This window comes from Streptopelia decaocto (assembly GCF_964273445.1).
Source record: "Streptopelia decaocto genome assembly, chromosome: 22".
Taxonomy (NCBI): Eukaryota; Metazoa; Chordata; class Aves; order Columbiformes; family Columbidae; genus Streptopelia; species Streptopelia decaocto.
This window is the reverse complement of record NC_138677.1, coordinates 5,833,257-5,857,485: the sequence shown is the minus strand read 5'-3', so window position 1 is coordinate 5,857,485 and position 24,229 is coordinate 5,833,257. Positions and strand designations below refer to the sequence as shown.

The window sequence follows — 24,229 nt, the reverse complement described above, 5'->3', positions numbered from 1 at the left end:
GCTGCCCGGCTGCTCGCTCCAGGAGCCGTGGAGGCAGCGTCAGTGCAGGAACAGCCTTTATTAAAGCAAAATAACCTACAAAAATATAGATACAGCCTGTGCCCCAGGCCTGATCTGGCGAAGGAGGAACGAGGCTCCTGCCCAGGGCAAGGACTAGCTCAGCCACACCGAGCCTTTGGCCGCAGGGGTCGCGTACACCCAACTCTTTGGGCCAAGCCCCTTCCAAGCCCCCGGGTTTGCTCTCATTCTCCTCCGAGCGAGTGTTGCTCGCACGGGTGGATTTATCCCTCCCAGCTGCCCCAGTCCTGTCCTGGGCCAGGGCAGGCGGTGGAGCGGAGCCTGTCCCCTGACACGGGGCTCCGGGGACAGCGCTGCTCCCCGCAGAGCTGCGGGCGCCGAGGAGCGCGGCGTGTGCGTGCGGCCGCTGTGACGGCCCCGCGGCGGCCGGGCAGCACTGAGGGTGCTAAACGTGGGCGCGGCAGGGATGAAACCCTGCCAGCGTGCGTGGAGGTGGCCGTGGGACCCGCCGTCCCTGGCAGGGCGCTCACTGCTCCTGCGTGCCCCAGGAGATGTAGTCGGGGCGCGTGGCGGCGTGGTACTCGTCGATCAGCTGCTGCACGATCTCCCGGGAGTTGTCGAGCTCGTCGAAGTTGTCCTTGAAGATGTCCTCCTTGCGGAACTGCTCCAGGAAAGCCTCCCGCTTGCGGAGCTTGTCGTACTGCCGGCACGTCCGCTCAAACAGCTGCAGAGCAGGCAGAGGTCAGAGCTACCGCCCCGTGTCCTCGCAGGACACCCCCCAACCCCACGGAATCCCCCGGGCGCTCCTGCCCCGCACCCAGCCAGCGTTCGGGAGCAGCTTGTGCTTCCAAGGCTGCCTTTGGCCGGGGAGAATCATTGAACAGTGTGAGTTGGAAGGGACCTTGAGGATGAGCTCATTGCAACCCCCTGCCATGGGCAGGGACATCTTCTACTAAACCAGTTTGCTCCAAGCCCCATCCAACCTGGCTTTGAGCACTACGAGGGATGTGGCATCCACAGCTTCTCTGGGCAGCCTGATCCAGGGCCTCCCCACCCTCGTGGGGAAGAATTTCTTCCTTATATCTCATCTAAATTTACACAGAGTCCTGTTCCTGGGACAACAGCACCGGGGTGCAGCAGGACTGACCGGCCACCAGCCCTGAGCTCTGCTGAGTCCCAGCGCGGAGCTGCCCACGCTCCCCTGACCCGCAGGACCCGCCGTGGCTTTGGGAAAAGCCCAGAGAAGATGCTTTTGTGACCGAAAAGACATCAGCTGCGGCTGTGACACAGAGGGAAGGCACTCACCGAGGAGATGTTGGTGTGGTTTGCCATCATGAGGCCGCTGACACGGTGTGCGGACGGCAGGTAAGGGGACTTGCGGGACAACGCCACCTGGATGCTGGCGGGACCCCAGGGGATGAAGTTGGCCAGTTTCCTCTCCCGGATCCGCTGCAGACTCTTGTGAACCTGGGGGATGAGAGCGGCAAGGGGTGATGGGGAAGGAGCCTGGGCCCAGCAGACCTGGGAGCTGCTCCTCACACCATGGACAGCTGTGGAAAGGTGGATTTCAAGGGAGGTTCCTCATATCAAGGGACCGGCAGCCTGTCCCCAAGACCAGGGCCGGTTCCCAGGCGTCACCTGGTCTCGCCCAAGGGTCCCCACACAGCGCAGGGACACAGCTTTTAGCAGGGTGACAGGACAAGGGGTGATGGTTTTAATCTACAGGGGAGATTCAGGCTGGACATGAGGAAGGAATTGTTGTCCTGAGGGTGGTGAGAGCCTCGCCCAGGTTCCCAGAGAGGTGGTGGATGAACCATCCCTGGAGACATCCCAGGCCAGGCTGGACGGGGCTCTGAGCACCCTGAGCTGGTGCAGATGTCCCTGTCATGGCAGGGGGGGCACTGGGGAGATCCCTTCAACCCAAACTGTTCTACAGTTCTATAACCATGCCCTTCCCTGGCAGGACACGCCGTTCCCATCAGCACCTGAGTGTGGGCGCTCACCTGCGTGGGATCCACCTCCCCCTGGATGATGTTGAGGATGGCGATGTAGCAATGGTTGGTCTGCCTGTCTCGCCCTGTGGACACCATCACGTTTTTTGGCTGCAGCAATCTCCTCATCACATCCAGGACCGTGGTTTTCCTCACGCTGGCCACCTGCAAACGCCAGCCGGGGGTCAGGAGGAGCCGCCGTGCTGCTCCCTCGTCCCCCCGCCGCACACACGCACACGGGAGCGGGGGCGGCTGCTGGGAGAAGCTCTCACCCCGGGGATGGAGCCACATGCAAAGCCACATGCAGGAGGGGGCAACCCCAAAGCCACACAGCAGGCACGGCCAGGCTGAGAACCGCACTGGCGGATGCTCCGACACGAGGGGGTTGAGCCGTGTCCCCCCCAGCAGCACAACAAGGGCCGGGGCAACGCTCCAGGGACGCGTTTCATGTTTTTGCCGTCAAACTTGTGTCCTGTTCCGCTGCTGGGGGACAGGAGGGGGTCACTCCCTACTGAGGCACCGTACTCCTCCCCGGGAGGACAGATCACACACTCGATACCCTTTTCAGAGCCAGCAGCTTTTCAGATTTGCTCCTCTGAGTAACATCCTGAGGAAACGCAGGCGAGGAGAGGAGAACAGCAGCTGTGAGCTCCGGCGGAGCCGCGGCCGACGCAGGTGAGCGCCTCGCAAACCGCAACCGCCCCCCTTACACCGCGGGGGCTGAGGGGGCACTGGCTAAACACAAGTGGTAGCGTTTGGTGCAGCCGGGGGTGGAATTTCCTCCCAGAACACAGATCACACCCCGGGAAGGGGCTGATGCCTGGAGCCCCCGATCAGTCTTGCTGTGACAATGTGTTCTGCCCCAAACCCCCTGGGGGTTGCAGAACTGGCAGGGCCACTGCTGGGCTCACTCTGATCGTTTCTAAGGGTGGGTTTTTGTCAGCTCGGACACCGTCAGCTCTGCCAAAGCTGCCGCAGCGATCCCGACACGCAGCAGGTAGCTCGGCACAAGCACAGCTGCCTGCTCACACCTGACTCATATCGCAGGCGGCTGTCGCGTGGCGCGGACACACGGCTCTGGGATTCGGAACACGCGATTACAGCTCGCAGCGAGCCCGCGGGACTGATGGATGGCACGAGGTGAGCGTGGCGGCTCCCCCGGCCCTCGGGGAAGGGCGGAGCGCCCGGCGGGCGGCCTTACCGACTGGTCCGTGGTGAGCGGCGTGTAGCCCGTCATGAGGAAATGCAGCCGGGGGGTGGGGATGAGCGAGGCGATCAGCCCGATGAGGTCGTTGTTCATGTAACCGGGATACCTGAGCGTGGTGGTGCTGGCGGACATGATGGTGGAGACCTGGGGGAGACGCCAAGTCAGTGTCCCTGTCACTGCGTGGCTGTGCAGTGTCCCCATGGAGGTCACACAGAATGACAGAGTGGTTGGTGTTAAGGAACCCCTGTAGATCCCCAGCCCTGCTCACGCAGGGTCACAGAGCAGATCACACAGGATCCCAGGGGTTTGAATGTCCCAGAGAAGGAGACTCCACACCCGCTCTGGGCAGCCTGGGCCAGGCTCTGGCACCGCAAAGGGAAGAAGTTTCTCCTCGTGTTCACATGGAGCCTCCTGTGTTTCAGTCTGTGCCCGTTGCCCCTCACCCTGGCGCTGGGCACCACTGAGCAGAGTCTGGTCCATCCTCTGACACCCACCCTGACATATTGATCACACTGATCAGATCCCTCTCAGCTTCTCTCCTCCAGCTGAACAGCCTTTCCTCATCAGAAAGATGCTCCAGACCCCACATTATCTCTGTAGGTCACCCCAGGGAAGGGCAGGGGACCCTCGTTCGCGGCTCCAGGCTGCCCATCACTGCACCCAGCCCATGGAGCAGGTTCAGACCGAACCACAGACCCCACGCCGGCCTCTCCTGAGGGCAGAGCCCTTCTCACCAGCTGGTTGATCTGCGAGAACGACGGGTTCTGAATGTGCAGCCGGTCTGTCGCGATCCGATTCAAAGCCGTGTTGTCCAGAACCACCTGCAAGAGTAAAACCAGTTCTGTGTGGAGCCTGGGAGGCTCAGCCACATGTCCAAGGGCACCAGATCACCCAGCATCGTCCCCAAGTGCCGCAGCCGGGCAGAGCCCTTGGCGGCAGGTGGCAGACACTGGAAACCACGAGCTGACTCATCTGCAGAGCGTAACTGACACTGTCAATGGAGGCTCTTCCCTCCCTCCCACCTTGGCTGCGCTCCCCGCGCTCTCCCCAAGAGCCTCTGAGCCAGCACCCTGCGGCAACCTTCAGCCCCAGCAGCGCCTTGTGCCCTGCAATGTGCAGAGATAAGCTGGGAGGGACGAGCAGCAGCTTGGTTAGGACTGACCGAAGGCCTTGGTGAAGGGTGAAGATGCTGCTTGGCTGAGGTTGCAGCAGAGCTCTGCGGGGGAATTACAGCCAGTCCCTGCCGCCAGGGGAGAAGGTGCTGGATGCTGGCGGCAGAACGGCAAACGGAGAGCTAAGCTGGGGTTAGCGCAGAGTCCCCGTCATCCCTCGGATCACTCCTGGGGCTCCTCTGGCCCCTCTCCAGCAGGTCCCTGTGTGTCCTGTGCTGAGGACCCAGAGCTGGACCAGCACTGCAGGGGGGTCTCACCAGAGCAGGGGGCAGAATTTGGAGCCACCACATCTGCTCAGTCCTTTTGGACGGGGGATGCACTCGCTGCAGCACCCAGGGCTTCACTGGCTGCTGCGGCACTCATTCCAAATGCTCTTTGTCCCACCAAATCTACTGTGTTTGTAGCGCTGGGGACACGGCTGCCGCGCAGGAGGTGGCAGCACCGCGGGCGCGATGCAGCAGGGCCCTTACCACGCAGTCAGCGTTCTGCGTCAGCCTCTTCAGCGTCAGCAGAGAGTTGTACGGCTGGACGACAACATCGCTCATCTCATCCTGGTTTGGGAAAACCGAGTAGGTCTCTACCAGCTTCTTGGGATACCTGGGGAGAAAAGCCCGGCCACCGCAAGCGTTAACAGCACCGAGCCGGCGCTCTCTCCTCCCACCGGCTCCCTTCGCGGTCTCCAGGGCTTGGGACAGCAGTGAGTCACCGGCGCTACGTGCCAGAGTCGGCTCCTGGGGAGGGAGGGGATTTGTCCCGGCAGTGCCTACCCCAGCAGCGCAGGAACCGGCTGCCAGACGGAGCTACAGGCGAGGCTGAGCCATCCGCAGGCTGATTAAGCAGCTGCTTACGAGCCTTTTCAAGAGGCTGCAAGCTCCAACAGGCAGGGACGGCAGCTCAGAGTGTGCAGCCGGAGCCTCCCGCCCTCCCCTGTGCACTCGGGGTGTCGAGAGGCCTGATAAAAACCGCTGAGGAAAAGCAGAGTTTGGACAGCACGAGTCCCGTTTCAGAGCCTCTGGAGTCCCCAGGCGTATCGGGAGCCGTCCCTTCCCCGGGCGGCGCGCCAGGGATTGCACAAGAGTGTTTGGGTGGGGGCGGCGGCTCTGAGTCAGCGCTCCCCAGCTCCCCGTCTTGGCCGGGCGCCCGGGCTGGGCCAGACTCTGCCGCCAGGGAAGAAGGGACAGAGCTGAACGCTCACCTGTCATTGAGCCTCTCCAGGAGGTAGGAGCCCAGCCCGGAGCCCGTTCCGCCGGCAATGGAGTGGCAAAGCACAAAGCCCTGGAAGGAAGCAGAACACGGGCGGCTAAAGGTCCAGAAAAAGCAGAGAGTCACCAACCAGGGTGAAAACGCCGCCTGCGACAGGGAGAGCGCGGAGCTGCCGCCCGCGGATGGACGGGAGGTTTGTCGCGGCTCCTGCAGACCACAGCGGCAGCCACGCGCTCCTCAGGCCGCTTTGCAATCTGGCACACGCCACAGAGCGCAGCGGCTGCTCAGCATCCCCCTGCATTCCTCCCGCCCCAGAACAGCTCCAACGTCACCTTCGGAGTCCAGTCGGTCGCACAAAATGCAGGTTCTCAGTGCTTTCCCGGGCCCTTCACACCATTCCCAAACTTCTACCAAGCTCCCTCTACCTGCCTTGAGGGCAGATCCCAAAACGGCCTCTTGGATCTTCTGCCGAATTATTTGTTACAATGGCATTTTCCCTTCCCCTGTTGCCGTGTGACAGCCTGACACAAACACCGGGGAGCCCTGTCTGTCCGTGCACAGAAAATTTACAGCGACAGTGGCCAAAGTCCTGCCAGGGGCACAGGACAACGCAGCCGACGAGTCCTCTGAACCACTGGTGCCCTTTTAACCCGGCTGCAGAGAAAATGAAGTGAGCCTGCGCTCACTCCACGGATCTCAATGGTGGAAAGGAAAAAGCACCATAATGCCCAGAACTCTTCCTGCATTTGGGGCAGAAGAATAAGGAGGATTTCTGGGGAAGCCTGGCAGATGTAGTGATGGGCCAGACCTCCTTTCCCTCGTTGCCCTCTCTACGTGTCCTCTGCTTGGCACCCAGAAGGAGTTGAGGACGTCTGAGCGCATCAAGGGGCTGAGCTCGACCTTACACAACAGCAGCCTGGCTCTGAAAACACCAAGCAGGGCAATCGGCTCCAAATCCCCTGGTTTACTCACTTCCAGGCTGTCGCTGCCATCGGCCTCTCTGTCTATGATGTCAAAAATATCTTCGTGGATTTTTTCTCCCTGCAAGAGAGACCAGAGCAAGGTTTGTTCCTTTCCCACAGAAAATGGAGCAGAGCTGCTGGAGCCAAGTCAGATTCACAACGTGACCCTGCGCCCAGGGTGCCACCAAGTGTCAGAATGAAGTCCCTGCTGAATGACGAGGTGTTCTTCAGAAACCGTGACACGAGAAAGCCACGACAAAGCCTCAAGATTGACCAGCTGACGTGCGTTTGCACCCAGGAGCTGTTACCTGAGAGAAGCCACTGGCCCAGTTGTTCCCAGCTCCCCCTCCGTGCTCCGACAGGTAGATGTTCTCCGGGTTGTAGAGGTTGGCATATGGCGAGTTGAGGATGGAGTGGATGACTCGGGGCTCCAGGTCCAGCAGCACCGCTCGGGGGATGTAGTGCTCATCGTCCGCCTGTAACGAGGAGCAGGGAGGTCACGATGCAAAAGCCGCTTCTTATTTGCAAAAGAAACCGCGAGTGTGTGTGCCACCCCCTGGCCGCGGCAGCGTGCGGCACAGCCGGGAGGAGGAAGGGGACTCGTTATGTACGGCCAGCCCGTAACACAGCGGTTTCCTGCGCCCAGAGCGTGTCCTGAACGCTGGGCAGGCGGAGCGGGGGCGGCCTTTACGTAAGGTGGTATCTATGGCAGCCTCAGCTGTGCGGTTCTGCCTCCACAACACATCCATTTCCAGAAACTGGAGCGCAGGCAGCGCGCAGGCAGCGCACAGGCAGCGCACAGGCAGCGCACAGGCAGCGCACAGGCAGCAGGCGCTTGGCTGGCGCTGCCGCTCAAACCAGTGTCAGCCCACCAGTCCCTGAACTGGGGGGCTGGTGAGGGAGCTGCAGCGGTCACAGCCCCCCTGCCCCCCTGCACCAGGGAATGGTTTGGGTTGGAGGGACCTTCCCAGCTCCCCCAGTGCCCCCCCTGCCATGACAGGGACATCTGCACCAGCTCAGGGTGCTCAGAGCCCCGTCCAGCCTGGCCTGGGCTGTCTCCCGGGATGGGACACTCCAGGCACGGAGCAGCCTGGTGCCAATGATGGCGCGTCCCGTCACACCGTGTGCCCGATCCACGTGCCGGGCAGTACCTGGTAGAAGAAGACGTCCTTGCGGTCGGTGCCCTCGGTGGCGAACTCCTCCACGATGCCCTCGGGGCTGATGCCGTGCTCGGCACAGAGCTGCTTCCAGAACTCGAACCCGACTGCGGGGAGACGCGGCCGGTCAGACGGGCCGGGAACGGGGCCGGGAACGGGGCCGTGGCCCCGGGATCGCGCCCGGAGCGGCCGCGGTCCGGCAGGCCCCGCCCCGGGCTGGCCAGGCCCCGCCCCTTCTGCAAACCCCGCCCCTTCCGCGAACCCCACCCCCTCTGCAAGCCACGCCCCAATTCATGAGGCCACGCCCACGCCCCCCACAGCATCCCGGCCCCGCCCGGAGCGCGCGCCCCCCGCCCCGGCCCCGCCCGCCGCCGCCCCGCCCGCCCGCCCACTCACTCTGGTTGCCGCACTGGCCCAGCTGCAGGGTGATGATCTCCCGCGGCATCGCGGCCCAGGGCTCCGCTCCGCTCCCGTTCCTCCGCCCGCTGCTCCCGCCGCGTCTCCCGCCCGGCGCCAACGGCACTGCGCGTGCGCGCGAGCGCACTTCCGGGACAGCGCCGCTCTCCCCCCCTCCCCTCGCCAGCGCCCCTCCAGGCGCCCCGGCAACGCGCATGCGTCCTAGCAAACGGTAACGGCCGCGCCTGCCCCAAGATGGCGGCGGCCAGCGCGGCCCTACTTCCGGCGGCGGCGGGGGCCGCCATGTCGGCGGCGGCCGGGCGGCGGATGTTGATGCCGTGAGGGAGCGATGGCGGCGGCGGGGCCCGGCGGGCCCGGCGAGCGGCAGCGGCGGGTGCAGGAGCTGAGCGCGGCGCTGCGGGCCCGCCTGGGGCCTTACGAGCCGCTGCTGAGCGCCGCGCAGGCCGCGCTGGTGTGGGAGCGGCCGGGCCGCAGCGCGCTGTGCTGGGCGGCGGTTCACGGCCTCTTCTGGTGAGCGGGGCGGCGGGGCCCGGGCCGCGGCTGCCGGGGGGGCGGGAGGGGCCTGTGCCGGTCGCGCCGACGCCCCGGAGGGTCCGCGGGGCCGCGCAGCCCCCGGTCGGTTCCCCCGCGGGCGCCGCGGGGTTTGGGCTCCCCCGTGGCGGCGGGTCTGGGGGGCAGGAGGAGCCGGTGCCTTGTCCACCGGTCCTTCTGCCGTCGGTCCCGGCTCCGCGAACCCCTTCACCGGGGCCCGGAGAGCGAGTGCCCCGGGAGGAACCTCCCCCAGCCGAGCTGCCCGTTCCCCTGCACGGTTTGTGGATGAGCTGGGACCCCAACACCGGCCTGGAAACTTCTCTGAGCTTTGTGCTGATCAGTATCTCAGGGTGGGTGTCAGAGGATGGACCAGACTCTGCTCAGTGGTGCCCAGCGCCAGGGTGAGGGGCAACGGGCACAGACAAACACAGGAGGCTCCATCTGAACACGAGGAGAAACTTCTTCCCTTTGCGGTGCCAGAGCCTGGCCCAGGCTGCCCAGAGCGGGTGTGGAGTCTCCTTCTCTGGGACATTCAAACCCCTGGGATCCTGTGTGATCTGCTCTGTGACCCTGCGTGAGCAGGGCTGGGCATCTACAGGGGTCCCTGCAACCCAAACCACCCTGGGATTCAGCAGAAAAGGAACCTGGAAACATAAAACTAATCACCCAAACTATTCCGGGAACAGCGGAGCAGGTTCTGCTGGGCTCTGGAAAGCGGGGCTGTCCTGCCAGAAGCGACACGAGCAGGTCCCTAAAGCTGCCCAGTGGCAGCTGCCTGATAAGCCCCTGCCAGGCTGGGTGCTGACCGATTAGCGCTTTTCTCTGGCTACAACCATTACTGAACGACTGATTTCGTTTTGAGTTGGTTTGCGTTATCCCATTTGTGTGTGTCACACAGATCTGGTAAGTCCCGATCTGTTTGTTTCTTCCCCGTAGGTTTTTTGCTCTGACTTCTCTCCGTTTGCTGTTCCTGGTCGCGCTTACACTTATCATAGTAGTTTGCCTAGATCAGTGGAAGAGAAGAATCTGGCCTGAAATTGGAGGTAAGTTGCAACATTTGAGTTGATATCATCAAATCCAGCGCTGCTTTTAGCCCTAGAGGTGTAAATGCTCAGCCCCGCCTGGAGTTAAATAGTTAAAATCCTGGAGTTTTTGTTTTGTGAGTCTGGGAGCAGGCAAGAACTGCAGGCATGTTAGGAAAATCCTAACCTAAATAAACATAAGAGCAGCTTTTCATGCTCGTGACACTGGTCTTTGTCTCATAATCTTGAACCATCTGGCGTACGTGAACCAGCGCAGGTTTTGACGTGGTGATTCACCTTCCGAGCATTCGGTACGAGAGCGAGGAATTGAAGCGTGCGTGGAATACATCTGGATTTCTCCTCAGAATCTGTAATAAACCAGCTTTGTGTTGTAGAAGAGACATCTCAATGGCTGCTAATGAAGTTAGTCTAGAGCTTTCAGTAAACGCAGCAGTTCTAGCGACCATTTGTGACATGAATATGAATATAAGCGCTCTTGGCAGCTCAGGGTGTCGCTGGCTCTGCGTGGCCGGTGGTTTTGAAGCAGCGTGGCTGGTTTGTGTGCTCCCAGAGGCGCTTCCTCGCTCACCAGCACGTACAACTCCCAGTTTCTGCTCCAGCTCCTGTTCTCCGGGTTCCTCGGGAAGGCGTTAAAGCTGTTCTCGGTTTCTAGCAGCAGCTTGGCTCAGGCTCTGCAGCTGAAGTGATGAGGAAATGTCTGTTCAGATCCCTCAGATCCTTGGTTTCTATTTGCCGGGATAACTGAGACATCCCCGCGTCGCCTTTCAAATCCCAGCCTGGGTGAGAAAGTATCAAATAACTTAAATCTCTGGTGCCTCTCTGTACATAAACTGTTGTTCTTCACTGTCTGGGTGTGCGGGGGAAGAGAGGGAGGCAAAAGTGGGATTTCTTTGCTAATACTCGTCACTGTGACCAGAGCAGCTTTCCAGACAATGTCCAACAAATACTGAGGAGACTCTCTTGCAGCCTTGTACTATCACACGTACACGTTCAAAATGCATTATGGAGTGATGCGCCTCCAGTTCTTAATTAATGCCTGTTCCAGGTATTCCCCAGCTCGTTAAAGCTTTACTTAAATCCCAAGAGCTAAGCGTTCTCATGGCAAATTCCTTGCAACTAATGTAGTGTCTGTTCTTAATATTTTAGTGGCGAGACCTGACGAATTAGACAATGAGAGGTAGGAAACTAATTGAATCCTCTGCTTTTTGGTGCTTATTGTGATACTGTGTCATTATCACTTGCACGTGCTTGTAACTTTGGCTCCTTAGAGCAGCAAGGGAAGGGGGAGGAGGAGCTGATGGAGCCCTGGACTCTGTCAAGCTGTTGTGACAAGTTCTTTACTTGCTCAAGCCATTGTATTATATTATACTTAATTTTTGCCTCGTACTGACCTCCAGTAACTCTTGCTTGAGTGTTGTAAAAGTTCCCCCGCCACTTCGCCCCTGCACCCCTCACTTAGAGGTGCTGCCTCAGAAGCAATTCCTTTTGTATCACCTTTCAGTAGCAGGAAAACAACATTTTTTTAAAAATAACAGGGTGTTTTGAGACTCCCTAGGGAACATTTACCAGGAGTCCCAGGAGTTGTTGCATAGTTAGGATCTGACTGCAGTGCTAATAAAGGGTTGAGAAATGTTGGGGTGTTGGCTTCCTAATAACACCCTCCACTCCGGACACACCTTCTGTGCTGCGGAGCCGCTCTGGATCTTTAGCTCCCGATTAAATCACTTGAGCTGTTGCCAAATGACTATTTATTTATTTTATTTTATTTTATTTTGCAAGAGGCCCAAGTACAAAAGGAATTGCTCTTCCCAGCCTTCAAATACTTGTGACTAGCAGTTAAGAAGCACTAATAGAACGTGCCAAAGATGAGTAACCAAATATATTAATTAAGGTACAAGGCTGCTTGTAAGCCTCATGCTGAATTCTTGGGGGTTGCAGCTGCCCAAATAAATGCAGAGAAAGCAAACAGATTCGCTGAATTTCATTCTGCGCTGCCCTTTCCCTCCAGTAGCTTGGAAACTGGTTAAGCTGAGACACTGGAGGACTGAAATTACTGCTCCTTAGCTGCTGGGGGAGAACTGGGGTGCTTGTAGAAGTGCTGCTTTTGGCAAGGGGGTGTTTTGAGACCGAGCCTCATCTCTAGAGCCCAGCGGCTGGGGGAGAGGAGAAGGTTGTGTTGAGAGGAGGGTTTGTAACCGGTGACTTCTGCGCTGACACTGATGCAGTAATATCTGAATTCTTCGCTGCAGCTGGGGCTACGTTCACCCTCGGCTGCTGGGAGTGCCGGAGCTCTGTCACCATTTGGCCGAAGGATGGGTGGCTGCGACCAGCTTCTTCAGTAATCTCTTCGTTTTCAAGCGGCAAAACCCTGGAAAGGTGAGAACGTACAGACGTGGGCAAATCGAATGGTTGGTGCAGAGCCCGTGCTGACCACGGGGATCCTCTGAGCCGTGGGGCGTTACCGCGGGAGCTCTCCCACAACAGCACCGCCACGCCGGTTAAGTGGTGGAGAGGAGTAGAAAGCACCGGCAGAACAATCAGGTTGTGGAGGAGGGAGGAGAAAACAAGTGTCGGCACGTTGGGTGCACTAGTGAAGTGCAAATGTGGCTGCTCCTCCTGGAGGTTTTGAGGTTTTTGAAGTGTTTGTCAAGCTCATCTCCCTCCTTGGATTTTAACAGTTTGAGAAAGCGTGGCAAGCTTCTTTTTTTAAAGTTTTCTTCTTTTTTTTGAGGCTTATGCAAAGAGGAACCCGTAACGTGGTGGTACCATCCCTGTCCTTCCCACCTCAAACAGTTCTGTCTTTAGCCTCAGCCTTTTGAGCAGGGCCTGTTGCGACACCACGAGGGGTGATGGTTTTAAACTAAAGGAGGGAGATTCAGGCTGGACATGGGGAAGAAATTTTTGACACTGAAGGTGGTGAAACTCAAGAACTGAGCGAATCTGCTGCTTAACCTTGGACACTCACTGTCTCCCGTGTCTTCAGTTTTGCCTTCTAGCATGTGGAGTCTTCACATTCCTGGCTGTGCTGGGCCGGTACATCCCCGGACTCTTGCTCTCCTACTTGCTGTGTAAGTAGATCTCTGTGCCAGTACAAAGTGAAAAGGGGTAGAGATGAGCGGGATCTGAATGTCCGAGGGCTGAGGCTCTTCTGCTCAAACAAAAAGCTCGTGTAAACTGCTTGAAAACTGAAAATAATCCATTCTGCCTGCAGTGTGGTGGTTCTTGACCAGGACTCTAAGGTCTCTGGTCCAGAGAGAACATGTTTAAGTGCTTAATAACTATAGATCTGAGCGCTAATAGGTTGGCCGCTGAATTTTGTTAAATGGGCAGCGGTGATTGCACCGATGCCTCCCACAGCGCTGCCTTCGGTACTCAGATCTTGCGGGGTGTTTGCCAGGCTGAACGAACTTCTAATCCGCATTCCCGCTTACCTCAGTGCTCTTCCTGCTGCTGTGGCCCCTCGCCGTGTACCACAGGCTGGGCCAGCGCGTGTACGGGAAGCTGGAGCCAGCTCTGCAGCGGCTGGATTTCAGCGTTCGAGGCTACATGATCTCAAAGCAGCGAGAGAAGCAACGTAAGTGACTCGAGCTCCTGGTTTTGGAGCGGGTCGGGGCTGCGCGTGGGGCACGGTGGTCGCTCCAGCGCCCTCGGCAAATACCGGCGACTCGCTTTGGGATGGAAATAGCTCTTTCGGGAAGGTGCGAGCTTCTCCCGCTCCGTTTCTCAGCTGCCAGAACTGCGTGTTCCCTATTGCGCTGAAAAAAGGAGGAGGGACTCAGTGCAAAGCAGCTGCTAAACATGTTCCTCTCAGCGAACGCTCTGTAGCAGCCCAAATCAGAAATGATCGCGTTGCTCTGCCGTGGAACAAAGCATGTTGTGTTACGTTGTGTTTGAGCTTGCCAGTTCAGGGGTTTTCTGCTCCGGGTAAAGCTGATTCTGTACAGATCCCCGTCCCAGCAGCAGTAACGAGCTCTGACTCTGGTTTGTGGCAGTGCGGCGCCGAGCTCTTCGTCAGGAGGATGCGGATGATGCGAGTGACAGCGAGGAGGAGCTCGCCGCCTTCTGTCCCAAGGTAAAAATCGTGCCTCTGGAATAGAAGAGCTCAGCTGAATAGAACAAACTCTTTGTGTTTTGTGGACACGCAGCGTGTGGCCCTGTGTGCAGCACCTTGTAGCAGGGTTGTGCTGGAAAATCAGGTGAAAATATTGTCATTTGAGAGAGATCTTTCTACTCTGTCTCACTCAAGTATGTCCAGCGCTGCTTGTTCCAACTACAGGCTGGGCAGCGATGTATGAAATGAGCCTCCCATGAGGACTGGGTTTAACTGGTGGCCACTGGATTGTGTGTTTTGTCTTGAGGCCCGGGAATAAGCTTTCCAGTATTGATGTTTTCCATTTTTATCTGGTGTTTCAAAGCTGGATGACTCTGTGGTTGCCAAGGAACTGACCATCTCTGACTCGGAGCATTCGGATGCTGAGGTTTCCTACACCGAGAACGGGATATTTAACCTTTCGAGGGGCCAGACTCCCCTGACGGAGGGATCAGAAGGTGAGAGGACACGGGTGGTTTCTGGGAGGTGTAGGATGCTGAGCACTGGGAATTTCTCTGCTGTGCGGTATTTGGTATTTAGCATTTAACGTGACACGAATAGTGCATCTTCTGCGTGGGGGTTTCTTCAGAAACCGCCTTTTTGCACAACGATGACATTTTCCTAGGAGTGCAAGTTAAGGTTTTTGTGAGATAAATCTTCCGGTCTAAGTTATGGTCTAGTTTTAACTTTTAAAAGTTAGAGTGGAGGAATGAATGTGCTTTGTCACTTCCCTCGCCCAGACCTTCTTGGCCACTATTGAGAAGGCAATTCTACCCCATTCCAATTCCTCTCCCTTTTTGTGTGCGATATTAAAGTACCTAGACCACAGTATCTACCTTTACAGAAATCTTTGGTTCTGCAGATCTGCTGGAGACCTCAAGTAACAAGTGAACAGCAACACATAGAGCCTAAGTAGATTGAAATAGTCTTTCTGTGCTGGATGGCACTTTGTTTGGCTTGTACTGTGGATTTAAAGCGCTTTGTCCTCTTCTAGACCTGGATGGTCACAGTGACCCAGAAGAATCTTTCGCCAGGGATCTCCCCGACTTCCCATCCATAAACCCAGAAGCGACCGGCATAGATGACGAAGACGACACCAGCATCGGGATCCCAAGCCTGGCTTACCGCCCGCACGGAGCGGAAGATCTGCACCTCCCTTATGACCAGGAAGAAGCCGGCGCGCTGCCATCCGTACACAATCTTAGCACCGACATCGCGGGGTTTGTCACCAGAGGGATGATACAGCTGGCGCTGTCGGGAGCCACTCAGCCGAGCTCCTCGCGCAGCGACCATCCCCAGAGAAGCGCAAAGACTTATCTCCGAACCGCCAGCTCGGATTTGGACACTGATGCGGAAGGGGATGACTTTGAACTTCTGGATCAGTCGGAGCTGAACCAGCTGGATCCCGCTGGCTCCCGGGGCCAGTAAACGATCCCACCGGTTCCCTCTGGTTTTCTACTGCGCATCGGGGAGGGGGATCCTGGAAGGAGAAGCCTCGCACAGTTCTCTAGATCGTCTCCTGCGTGAGTATGAGTGACGTGACAGCCAGTCGTGGCTGGGAACACCACTGTGACTTGTGACTCTGTAGCCTCGCTTGGATTTTAAAATAAACTACACTGGTAATTCATAAAGACGTTGATGTGATAGCTCCACAATCACCATGCACTGTCTGCCAGGATGCTGCTTGCTCCAAAATTCCTCACCCAAGACAATAAATCTCCGGAGACCACCGCTCAGACTGACTTTGTGTCGCCGAGAACAATCCTGAAGCCGACCTTTGGGTGCTGATGCGTAACCAGGTGGACGGGAGTGATTTTTGGGTGTTTTTTTTCCGCTCAGACTTAGCGTCTGGGATTTAATTTAAGACAACCATTCCCCGCTCCTCAGATGTGCACAGAATCCAAGTTGCTTCTTTCCCAGCAATACCCAGCTCCGGGTAGAAGCAAACCCTTCGCTCTTTTTGTGGACTTGACGGTGCACGGCAACATTTGTGACCTGCTCATCTCCATCTCCGGCTTTCTAGTGACGCTGTTTTGTACGAGATGTAACGGCAATAAGACATCGACTGTGACAACTGTAGAGTCCCGCAAACAACATCTACGTGTGGCAGCTGCTTGTGTGTCGCTTTCCTGAAATAACAGACTAACGATTTGCTAAACCCCCCGTGTTCCTCCAGCGCACGTTCGGTGTGGACAGGGGCCACGCTGCACTTTTCCCCAAGGGACGGGTGTTCGGAAGAGGGACGAGGTTCTGGCCCCGGTGCCTCCTGCCCGAGTCCCCGCCCAGAAGAAGCCGATGGGGACACCAGCCCAAGCCACCAGTGACCGAAGAGCTTGTGCCTGTCCCGGTCACGTTAAACAAACCAGCACCTGCGAGGGGACAGACGCCGTGTCCCCGGGTTGTCCCCCGCGGCCCCTCCGAGCTTCCCGGCGCTTTTTCTAAGCCATAGAACCCGTTTCTGGTCACATTTGTGCAGCAAAGAACGTACCTCTTCAGGGAAAAAACCCTTTATCTGCTGCTTTCTGTGTCAATCTGTGGTGGTGGTGTCGGTGCTTGTGCTGTCCCGAGGGTCACGGCGGGAGGGGGCGGCTCAGCCGTGGTAACGGGGCAGCGTGGGGCCATTACTGGGCTGTTTTATGCGACTGTAACACCCAGCTCCCCGGGGGTGTGGTGGAACGTTCCCCAGGGGGAACGGCGTGTGCTCCTTCCCCCGTGCGGGTCCCGGCCCCGTTCCCGCCTGCCCCGGGGCTGCGGTGGTGGCGGGGAACGGCGTGTGCTGCTCCCCCGTGCGGGTCCCGGCCCCGTTCCCGCCTGCCCCGGGGCTGCGGAGCCCCCGCCCGCTGGCCCAGCGCTCTCCCGCCGCCGCTTCCCCGTTGGCCCCACAGCGGCAGGGCCCGTCCCGCCCTGGGGTCCCCGATCTCCTCCCGGTGCGGCGGAACCGTGGGCGCGAACGGGGAGAACCGGGAGGGGCGGGGCTTGGCTGGCCCCTCCAGCGCCCCGCCTTTTCGAGGCGTGGCTTCTCTGCCCCGCCAATCAGAGGCCGTATCGCTTCGCTCTCCCCGATTGGCGGGGAGCTGGTGGCGCGCCGGAAGTGCGTCACGGCACCGGAGCAGAGAGGGGAGAGCGGAGGATGAGCAAAGGCCGCGAAGGCGCCGCGGCGGGCGGTGAGTGCGCGGAGCCGCCCCCCCCCGGCTGGGCCGGCGGCCGCGGTGACCGGCGGGGGCGTGTCCGCAGGAGCCGCCGCAGTCCTGCTGCAGTACCTGCGGGAGCAGAACCGGCCCTACAGCGCCCAGGACGCCTTCGGGAACCTGCAGCGGGAGCACGGGCTGGGCAAGGCGGTGAGTGGGGCCGGGGCCCCGGGACCGGGGCGGGAGCGCGGGGCTGGTGGCGGGACCGTGGGGCCGGGCCGGGACAGGGACCACGGGCCGGGTCGGGGAAGCGTGGGGACCGCGGGGCCGGTACAGGGGCCGTGGGGCTGGGAACGTGGGGCCGGGAGCACGGGGCTGGTGGCGGGACCGTGGGGCCGGGCCGGGACAGGGACCACGGGCCGGGTTGGGGAAGGTTGCGGACCGTGGGGCCGGCACAGGGACCGTGGGGCCGGCACAGGGACCGTGGGGCCGGCACAGGGACCGTGGGGCCGGGCCGGGACAGGGACCGTGGGGCCGGGCCGGGACAGGGACCACGGGTCGGGTTGGGGAAGGGTAGGGACCGTGGGGCCGGGTGCGGGGCGGGTGGAGGGGCCGTGCGGCCGGGCCGGGCCGGTGACAGCCGCGGTCCCGCAGGCCGTGGTGAAGGCGCTGGAGCAGCTGGCGCAGCAGGGCCGCATCCGGGAGAAAACCTACGGGAAGCAGAAGATCTACTTCGCCGACCAGGTGAGCCCCGGTCCCGGCGCTGTCGCCACCGGCCCCGCCCCCGCTGACCCCCCGTGCGCCGCAGGAGCAGCTCCCGGCCGCCAGCGACGCGCAGCTCCGCGGGCTGGACGAGGCGATCGCCGCGCTCTCCGCCAAGGTGCAGGCGGCGCAGCAGAGCTGCCGGCACATGGAGGCGGGTGAGTGTGCGCTCCCCACCGGGGAGACCCCCCTGCGGCACCGGGAGCGGCTGGGGGATAACGGGCAGCCGTGCCCCGGTCGCCGGGCTGTCCGCCCTGCTGGTGATCGCTGCCTCCCGCCCAGAGCTGAAGGAGCTGAACGGCTCCATGACAACCCCTGAGGTGGCCAGAGAGATCGAGGAGCTGAGGAAGGACTGTGCGAATTACATGGAGAAACTGGAGAGGATTAAATCTGCCACCAACCACGTGACGCCGGAAGAAAAAGAGAAGGTAAAGAGCTGCCTGGGGCTGAATTCCGGAGTGTTCCCTGTGTCCCCTGTCCGACTGACAGCACTCAGACAGGGGCGGGGGGTGTGCGGGTGCCCGGGCTGCTCCGCACAGCCTGTTCCTGACTCTGTGTGATGGCAACGACTCTCGGGGCGCCCTGAGCTGCCTTGTGACCCTTTGCTCCGGGCGCTCACCCGCCACCCGGTCAGTCCCTCTTTGCCCATCGGGTGACCCATCTCACAGAGAGATTTACGTCCCGGCAGGGGCTTCCTGAGGCGCTTGTGCTGTCAAATAAACCACCGGCTGTAGCTGGGACGTCTGTGTCCTCGGCACCTCAGCCTCACGGCGGCTTCGCGGGGCGGCTGCGGGCTGGTGGGTTCTCACTTTGCCGTGCTGTCCGCAGGTCTGCAGCGAGCAGAAGCTGTACTGCAAGGAGTGGCGGAGGAGGAAGAGAATGGTAACGGGGCAGTGGCGGGGAGGGGGTGGTGACAGGGGTGGTGACAGTCCTGTGGTGACACTGGCACCCTGGGGGGGATGTGGGTCTGTGGGGCAGCTTGGGGAGCGACCCCTGGTCAAACTGGACACTTTCTGGCCGCCACGATGTGGAGAGACCTCAGGCGAGGGTTGCACGGGTTTGGGGAGGACTCATAGGGGACATAGTCACCAAGAACTGTCACCTCACAACCCTCCCCGTCTCACCAGGCGACCGAGCTGCTGGACGCCATCCTGGAGGGGTACCCCAAAAGCAAAAAGCAGTTCTTTGTAAGTACCGGGGCGGTGGCGGCTCTGCGGGGCCGGGGCCGGTGCCCTGAGCGCCGCTCCGTGCTCGCCGTGCAGGAGGAGGTCGGCATCGAGACGGACGAGGAGCACAACGTCACGCTGCCCGCGGCCGTGTGAGGCGCCCGGGGGGGTCCTTGCCCCACGGAGACACAGCTGATGCTGAAACTCAGCTCTTGGGATGTATTTTCCCTCTTTTTTTCAGGGCTTGGGCTGGTCCTGTGTATTTATATGGGTTTGGTTTAAAATGCTTTGCAGTTGGGGTGAGTAAAACCCAACACTGCGCCCTCTCGCTGGCACAAGGAACGTTGTATTTTCCTGCCCTTCAGCGCAGTTTGCTGTGGAGGTCGCCTGTCCTGGGGGAGGTGTAAGTGCACTGGGGTACAGTTCCTGGTGTTCCAAGCAAGAAAATGAAGCGATTGCCTCAGCAAGGGGAGTAAACTTGTGCCTGTTCGTGCTGCAGAGCTCTGCCCCTGCTCCAGGCGCTTGACAGAGCGATACACGAGAATGTGCTTCATTAAACAGCAGGGTTTTGGTTCAGCTCTGCTTTGCTGTGGCGTTTTTCTCTGTTTAAAGTGTATCGGGGCAGGGGCGGGCTCTGGGGCGCAGCAGAAACGGCCTGTCAGTCTCTGACCGGCTCTAGGAATAAAAGCCGAAAATCATTAAAACATTCAGCAAAGTTTATTTAATTACTTTTCACAATAGAAAAATACGTTGCTTTCAGATGTGAGGTCTGTAAAAGTCCCCGCAGAGCAGCTGGTCTGGTCTGTGCCCCCCGCTCCCCTCCCCGAGAGGATTTTCTTCCTCACAAAGCAACATCTTCCAGGTGAGATGCAGCTGCTGCTCCATCGTGGCCGTGTGTCACCGCAGATTGGCCTCTGAGGCTTCCGTTGCGTCGGAAAGGACACCCAAGTGTGGCCTTTAATGCATCATTTTGTATAAAAATCAACCCACTGAAGGGGTTTTTTGCTGCTAAACGTGGGTAGAAGCGGGAGCTCAAACATTCGCACTCCAGCGTTCACACAACCTGGAGCCGAGTGGTACCTCATCAACAGTGGAAAAAAACAATAAAACAAACAATAATCTGCTGTCCCCGGAGCGGGAGCACGAACAGGGGAACAGAACGAACCCTGCGTGGGTGGCACCGGGGCGGCAGCTGCGCCAAAGTCTGGAAACCCAGCACGAGCAGGTTGAAAAGTGACCCGAGCGCCTCTGCAAAGCCAACACCGATAACGCTTCGGGATCATTTCCATGATTTATAAAAATAAAACTCAAATCAAGGCTGGTTATGTACACACGCGGATACAGAGACGTTCTAGGGAGGAGCAGCAAGAGCTTGTGGCAGCGGCAGCTGCTGAACTGCGGCCCCAGGCAGCACAAGCGGCACCAAAACCCGAGGAGACGAAGCCGGAGGCGGCTCAGCCCTCCCAGCACACGCAGAACAGAACAGAAACCTCGCTCATTCCCCTTCAGGGGACCCACGGCTGCAGCACAATCAAGTTTGAGCAAGCCCAGCATCTCCCTGGCTCGTCCTTCCCCCAACCCCCCAAAACAAACGTGCCCCATAAGAGCCCCTTCAGAGGGAGGTACAAGAAACCCCCATTATTTACAGGAGAAGCCCATTCCGAGTCTCTTTTAACAGAAACCAGCAGCTTTTCGCACACGTTCTGGTTTCATTCCCCCTCCCTGGAAGCAGAAGGGGGCAGACTGGAGGCCTGAGGTGACAGCGGAGAGAGTCGGTGACACAGGCGAGCCCAGCGCACCCACCTGAGCCAGGGACTCTCTGGCGCCTCAAAAGACCTTAAAACACACCTTTTTTTTCCCCCACTAAGTCCCTACAAATATTTGGTAATATTGACCGACAGCACCCGCGGGGCAGAGGTGGCTGCGCAGCCTCCTTTGGGTTGCGTAGTTAATACAATAAATAATTCAGAGAAGCTTTAGGAACGTACGCAAGGGAGCCGGCCCAGCCCTTCGCGACGCCCGTCACCGCGGCCCCCGGGCGGGAGGGGGCCCGTCCCCGCGGCTGTGCAGGCGGCGGCAGCCCCGGAGCTGCTGGCGCTGCAGGGGGAAGTTTCCATAGAGCTGACTCTTGAGCTGGTGCAGGACCCTGAGCACGATGTCCCGCAGCGTCTGTGGCAGAGGGGAGACACCGGCACAGAATGATTTTGGTTAGAAAAGCCCCTCAAGATCATGGAGTCCAACCATAACCCACCCCAGCACTGCCCCATGTCCTGAGAACCTCATGTCCGTCTGTCCAGCCCTCCAGGGCTGGTGACTCCAGCACTGCCCTGGGCAGCCTGTTCCAATGCCCCACAGCCCTTTGGGGAAGAAATTGTTCCCCGGATCCAACCTCAACCTCCCCTGGCGCAACTTGAGGCCGTTTCCTCTGCTCCTGGCGCTTGTTCCTGGGGAGCAGAGACCAGACACCCCGACCCCTTCACTCCAGATGTGCCCAGCAGTCTCTGCCCCATTTCTCATCCCCGCTCACCTGAGGCTTGCAATGCTCCTCGATCCAGCTGAAGACGCAAGCCGAGAGCTCCTGGAAACTCGTTACGGAGACGGAGGCGTTAAAGGACTGGAACAGGGAATCCATAATGCCTTGGAAAACGTTGAACTTCACCTCGTCGGAGACCTGGTCCTTCCCCTCGTTCGGGTTGTCCTGATGAGCTTTCACAATCTGCTCGTAGTTCCTGAAAGGAACCGAGAGCCCCGTGGTCAGCAGCAGGATGAGATCTCGCACCCCCAGATTCTGCTCAGCTATGGGAGCAGTTGAGAACCGCGGCAGGGAGGGAGAGGACCAAGAGTTGGTAGAAAATCCTGCTGCAGCTGCTCCTGACACCAGGAGCAGATTGACTTTCTAAATTGGATCCACCTTCACACTCAGCTCCACCAACTGACCCAAGATAGACCTACACTAAAGAAGAAGGGGTGACAGGAGGCAGGGACAGCTCGGAACGGCGGGTGCCAGGCTGTCTGTGGAGCACCGAGCGCGCCCACAGAGCCTTGAAAGGACGGCGAGAAAGAGCAGGAAGAACTGGGCAGCAACCAACAGCTTTCCCTTACACTTTCATGATCTTCAAGGCCATCACGTCTTTCCTGAGGGTAGAAACTTCCTCCTCTTGCTTCTTCTTCTCCTTGTGCAGGAACTGGATGTAGTCGATGGCTGAGCATGAAAACACAGAGTGAGGATTTGACAGCACACACAAGTCCCCGAGATCCCCTCACAAGGTGCCTGAGCCTGGGCAGCACCAACACCTGAGCTCCCCGAGAGCATCATCACACCAGAAGGTCCCAAAGTGCTTAACCTCCATGTTTCATGGCTCTAACAAGGCATTTTGGGGGTTTGACAACACCCCCTTCCCTCTCCGCACCCTCAAGACTCACTTTTCTGGAGGACAATGGCCTTGCTCAGCTTCTGGGAGCCGATGGAGAAATCCTGCTGCTCACAGGTGGGCACGATGGCCTGTAAGTCGTCGTAGCCTTTCTGCGGGGAAGCAGAAACACAGCAAACGCGTTTGGAGTTCAGCAGCGTGAGACGGGTTGTTTCAAAACGTGCCAGTTCCCAGCGCCCACCAGGCAGCCAGCTGGAGCCACGGGGCTCCCAGCGCGCTTGTGCTTGGGGAGGGTGGATCCGGCAGCAAAATGTAAGGGGAACGTGACAAAAGCAGCCGGGCGCTGGGTGCTGCGGGGGCCCGGGAGCCAGCAGGTTGCTGCGCTTGGGCGGCACACGCGGCCTCCGGCGGTACCTTGATGGCGTTTCGCCGCTTCTGCTCCGCCTGCGTGTGCGCCCGCCGGCGCCGGTCCTTGTACGACTCCTTGTAGGGCTCCTGGTGATAGTCGCTGTCCTCGTCATCTGCGGGGGGACGACTCGTGTGAGCGTGAAGACGCCTCAGCGGACAGTCCCCGAGCACGGGGGGGAACGCGCATGGAGGGGGTGACGGCTAAAGGTACCGGCTGAGCCCTGTGGGCCGTGATCAGGCCCAAAACAGCCCCAGGAACCAGGGACAAACACCTCGAGGTGCTGCCCCCCCCACTTTCCTCGTGACAGGAGGAAGGTGCCTGTGAAGGCATCAAAACCCAACTGATCCCCTGCTCCAAACACACGATGGGGGGAGAGCTCGTGGCGGCTGCAGCTGCCTCACAAGGGGAGGAGGAGCAGGCGCTGAGCTCTGCTCTCTGGGGATGAAATGACAGACCCAGGGAACGGCAGAGATGTGCTGGGGAGGGCCAGTGGGACAAGAGGAGAAGGTTCTTCACCCAGGGGTGCTGGACACTGAACAGGCTCCCAGGGAGGTGTCACAGCCCAACCTGACAGTGTTCACGAAGAGACTGGACAATGTTCTCAGACACACAGGGTGACCCGTGGGGTGTCCTGTGCAGGGACAGCAGTTGGACTCCATGATCCGTGTGGGTCAGCTCAGGACATTCTGGACACCACAACACCCCGACGCTGCTCCCCCACCCTCCCGGGGTGGGCCCCCCCAGCACAGGGCTGAGAGTCCCCGGTGCCGGGGGACGGACCCCGGAGCTCCACCTGTGTTGGGGACAGACGAGGCGCTGGTGGAGCCGATGCTGTTGGCCCGGGACACGATGCTGCTCTTCCGCGCGTTCTCCATGAAGAGCGCTGGGGGACGATTCACAGAATCAGCGACAAGCGACAAGTGGGGGGCGGGGACAGTTGGGTCACCTGCAGCCACCACGATGGGGACGGGGGACTTACCCGAGTCCAGCCCATTGTCGCTGTACGTCGCGTCCACCTTGAGCGGGGCCGGAGGAGACAGATCAGCGAACCGGGACCCCTGCAGTCCCGAGGTCCCCCCGGTGCCACCGGCTCCCCCCCCCGCCGCCGCCCGGTCCCCGAGCGCTCACTGAGCTTTGGGCTCTGCCCCCCACCCCGACCCGAGCTCACCCCGCTCGGCCTCGGCCCTGCCGCCCGCCCGCCCTCGCTCCCGCCGCCACGGCCCAACCCCCGCTTGCAGCCCCCTTGGCGGCGGCCAAACCGGCCGGCCCGGCCCAGCCCAGCCCCGGCCCCGGCCCCGGCCGCGGTCGCGGTCCCAGCCCCGGCCCCGGTGCGCAGCGCGGGCGCGGCGAGCGGCCCCACCTTCCCCCACGCGTCCTCGGCCGCGCCGCCGGGCTGCTCCGCCATCTTCCGCCCGCCCCGGTCATGTGACCGCCGCGCTGGCTGACGGGAAACGCAGTCCGCCCCGCGCCGCCTGGCCGCCAGGGGGCGCCCGCCAGCGGCGCCGCCGGGGGAGGCGGGGCCGCTCCGTCCCGCGGCGCCTCCCGCCTCGATGCCCCCGCGGGACCGGGACCCGGTCGGGGATGCAAGAGAGAATGGGACCT

The 24,229-nt window shown here is 60.0% G+C and overlaps 4 protein-coding genes across 5 annotated transcripts; 2 read left to right on the top strand and 2 right to left on the bottom strand.

Annotated features, from left to right (window-relative positions):
• Positions 1-39: 39 nt before the first annotated feature.
• On the bottom strand, positions 40-8,254 carry TUBG1 (tubulin gamma 1). Its single transcript, XM_082070599.1, has 11 exons — positions 8,107-8,254; positions 7,705-7,817; positions 6,862-7,029; positions 6,564-6,632; positions 5,584-5,663; positions 4,859-4,985; positions 3,951-4,037; positions 3,211-3,360; positions 2,022-2,174; positions 1,324-1,485; positions 40-742 (listed from the first exon to the last, which is right to left on the bottom strand). Exons 1-11 carry the CDS (start codon positions 8,153-8,155, stop codon positions 545-547), a joined length of 1,356 nt encoding a protein of 451 aa, XP_081926725.1. The 5' UTR covers positions 8,156-8,254; the 3' UTR covers positions 40-544.
• Positions 8,255-8,346: 92 nt separating this feature from the next.
• RETREG3 (reticulophagy regulator family member 3) lies at positions 8,347-16,302 on the top strand. Its single transcript, XM_082070597.1, is given in 11 exon segments — positions 8,347-8,428; positions 8,431-8,445; positions 8,448-8,637; positions 9,595-9,701; positions 10,848-10,878; positions 11,951-12,077; positions 12,685-12,769; positions 13,138-13,275; positions 13,694-13,773; positions 14,117-14,249; positions 14,786-16,302. Coding segments are annotated over 11 exon segments (1,407 nt in total). The 5' UTR covers positions 8,347-8,361; the 3' UTR covers positions 15,220-16,302.
• A 533-nt stretch (positions 16,303-16,835) lies between these two features.
• Positions 16,836-19,423, top strand: PSMC3IP (PSMC3 interacting protein). The gene is made up of 8 exons (XM_082070607.1): positions 16,836-16,955; positions 17,026-17,129; positions 17,574-17,663; positions 17,728-17,839; positions 17,964-18,109; positions 18,510-18,563; positions 18,809-18,868; positions 18,944-19,423. The coding sequence occupies exons 1-8, from the start codon at positions 16,922-16,924 to the stop codon at positions 19,001-19,003; spliced, it is 660 nt and encodes a 219-aa protein (XP_081926733.1). The 5' UTR covers positions 16,836-16,921; the 3' UTR covers positions 19,004-19,423.
• On the bottom strand, positions 18,944-24,178 carry MLX (MAX dimerization protein MLX). 2 transcript variants are annotated; one of them, XM_082070603.1, is made up of 8 exons: positions 23,988-24,178; positions 23,607-23,643; positions 23,408-23,510; positions 22,633-22,739; positions 22,271-22,370; positions 21,950-22,049; positions 21,375-21,576; positions 18,944-21,016 (listed from the first exon to the last, which is right to left on the bottom strand). In XM_082070603.1, the coding sequence occupies exons 1-8, from the start codon at positions 24,050-24,052 to the stop codon at positions 20,870-20,872; spliced, it is 861 nt and encodes a 286-aa protein (XP_081926729.1). In that variant the 5' UTR covers positions 24,053-24,178; the 3' UTR covers positions 18,944-20,869. The 2 variants fall into 2 exon arrangements, with proteins under 2 accessions (XP_081926729.1, XP_081926730.1); XM_082070604.1 differs by having other exon boundaries at positions 23,421-23,510; positions 23,988-24,093.
• Between the last annotated feature and the right edge of the window lie 51 nt (positions 24,179-24,229).

Bases quoted from the DNA above. Each gene is read 5' to 3' on its own strand.
- MLX (XM_082070603.1), bottom strand. From the start codon at position 24,052: ATGACCGGGGCGGGCGGAAGATGGCGGAGCAGCCCGGCGGCGCGGCCG. The intron at 23,511-23,606 runs GTAAGTCCCCCG...ATCGTCCCCCAG, and splicing joins CGACAATGGGCTGGACTCGG to CGCTCTTCATGGAGAACGCG. The intron at 22,740-23,407 runs GTCCGTCCCCCG...GTCCCCCCGCAG, and splicing joins AACACAGGTGGAGCTCCGGG to ATGACGAGGACAGCGACTAT.
- TUBG1 (XM_082070599.1), bottom strand. From the start codon at position 8,155: ATGCCGCGGGAGATCATCACCCTGCAGCTGGGCCAGTGCGGCAACCAG. The intron at 7,818-8,106 runs GTGAGTGGGCGG...GTCTCCCCGCAG, and splicing joins GGGCCAGTGCGGCAACCAGA to TCGGGTTCGAGTTCTGGAAG. The intron at 4,986-5,583 runs GTGAGCGTTCAG...TTTTCTCCCCAG, and splicing joins CTGGAGAGGCTCAATGACAG to GTATCCCAAGAAGCTGGTAG.
- PSMC3IP (XM_082070607.1), top strand. From the start codon at position 16,922: ATGAGCAAAGGCCGCGAAGGCGCCGCGGCGGGCG. The intron at 16,956-17,025 runs GTGAGTGCGCGG...GCGTGTCCGCAG, and splicing joins CGAAGGCGCCGCGGCGGGCG to GAGCCGCCGCAGTCCTGCTG. The intron at 17,664-17,727 runs GTGAGCCCCGGT...CGTGCGCCGCAG, and splicing joins AGATCTACTTCGCCGACCAG to GAGCAGCTCCCGGCCGCCAG.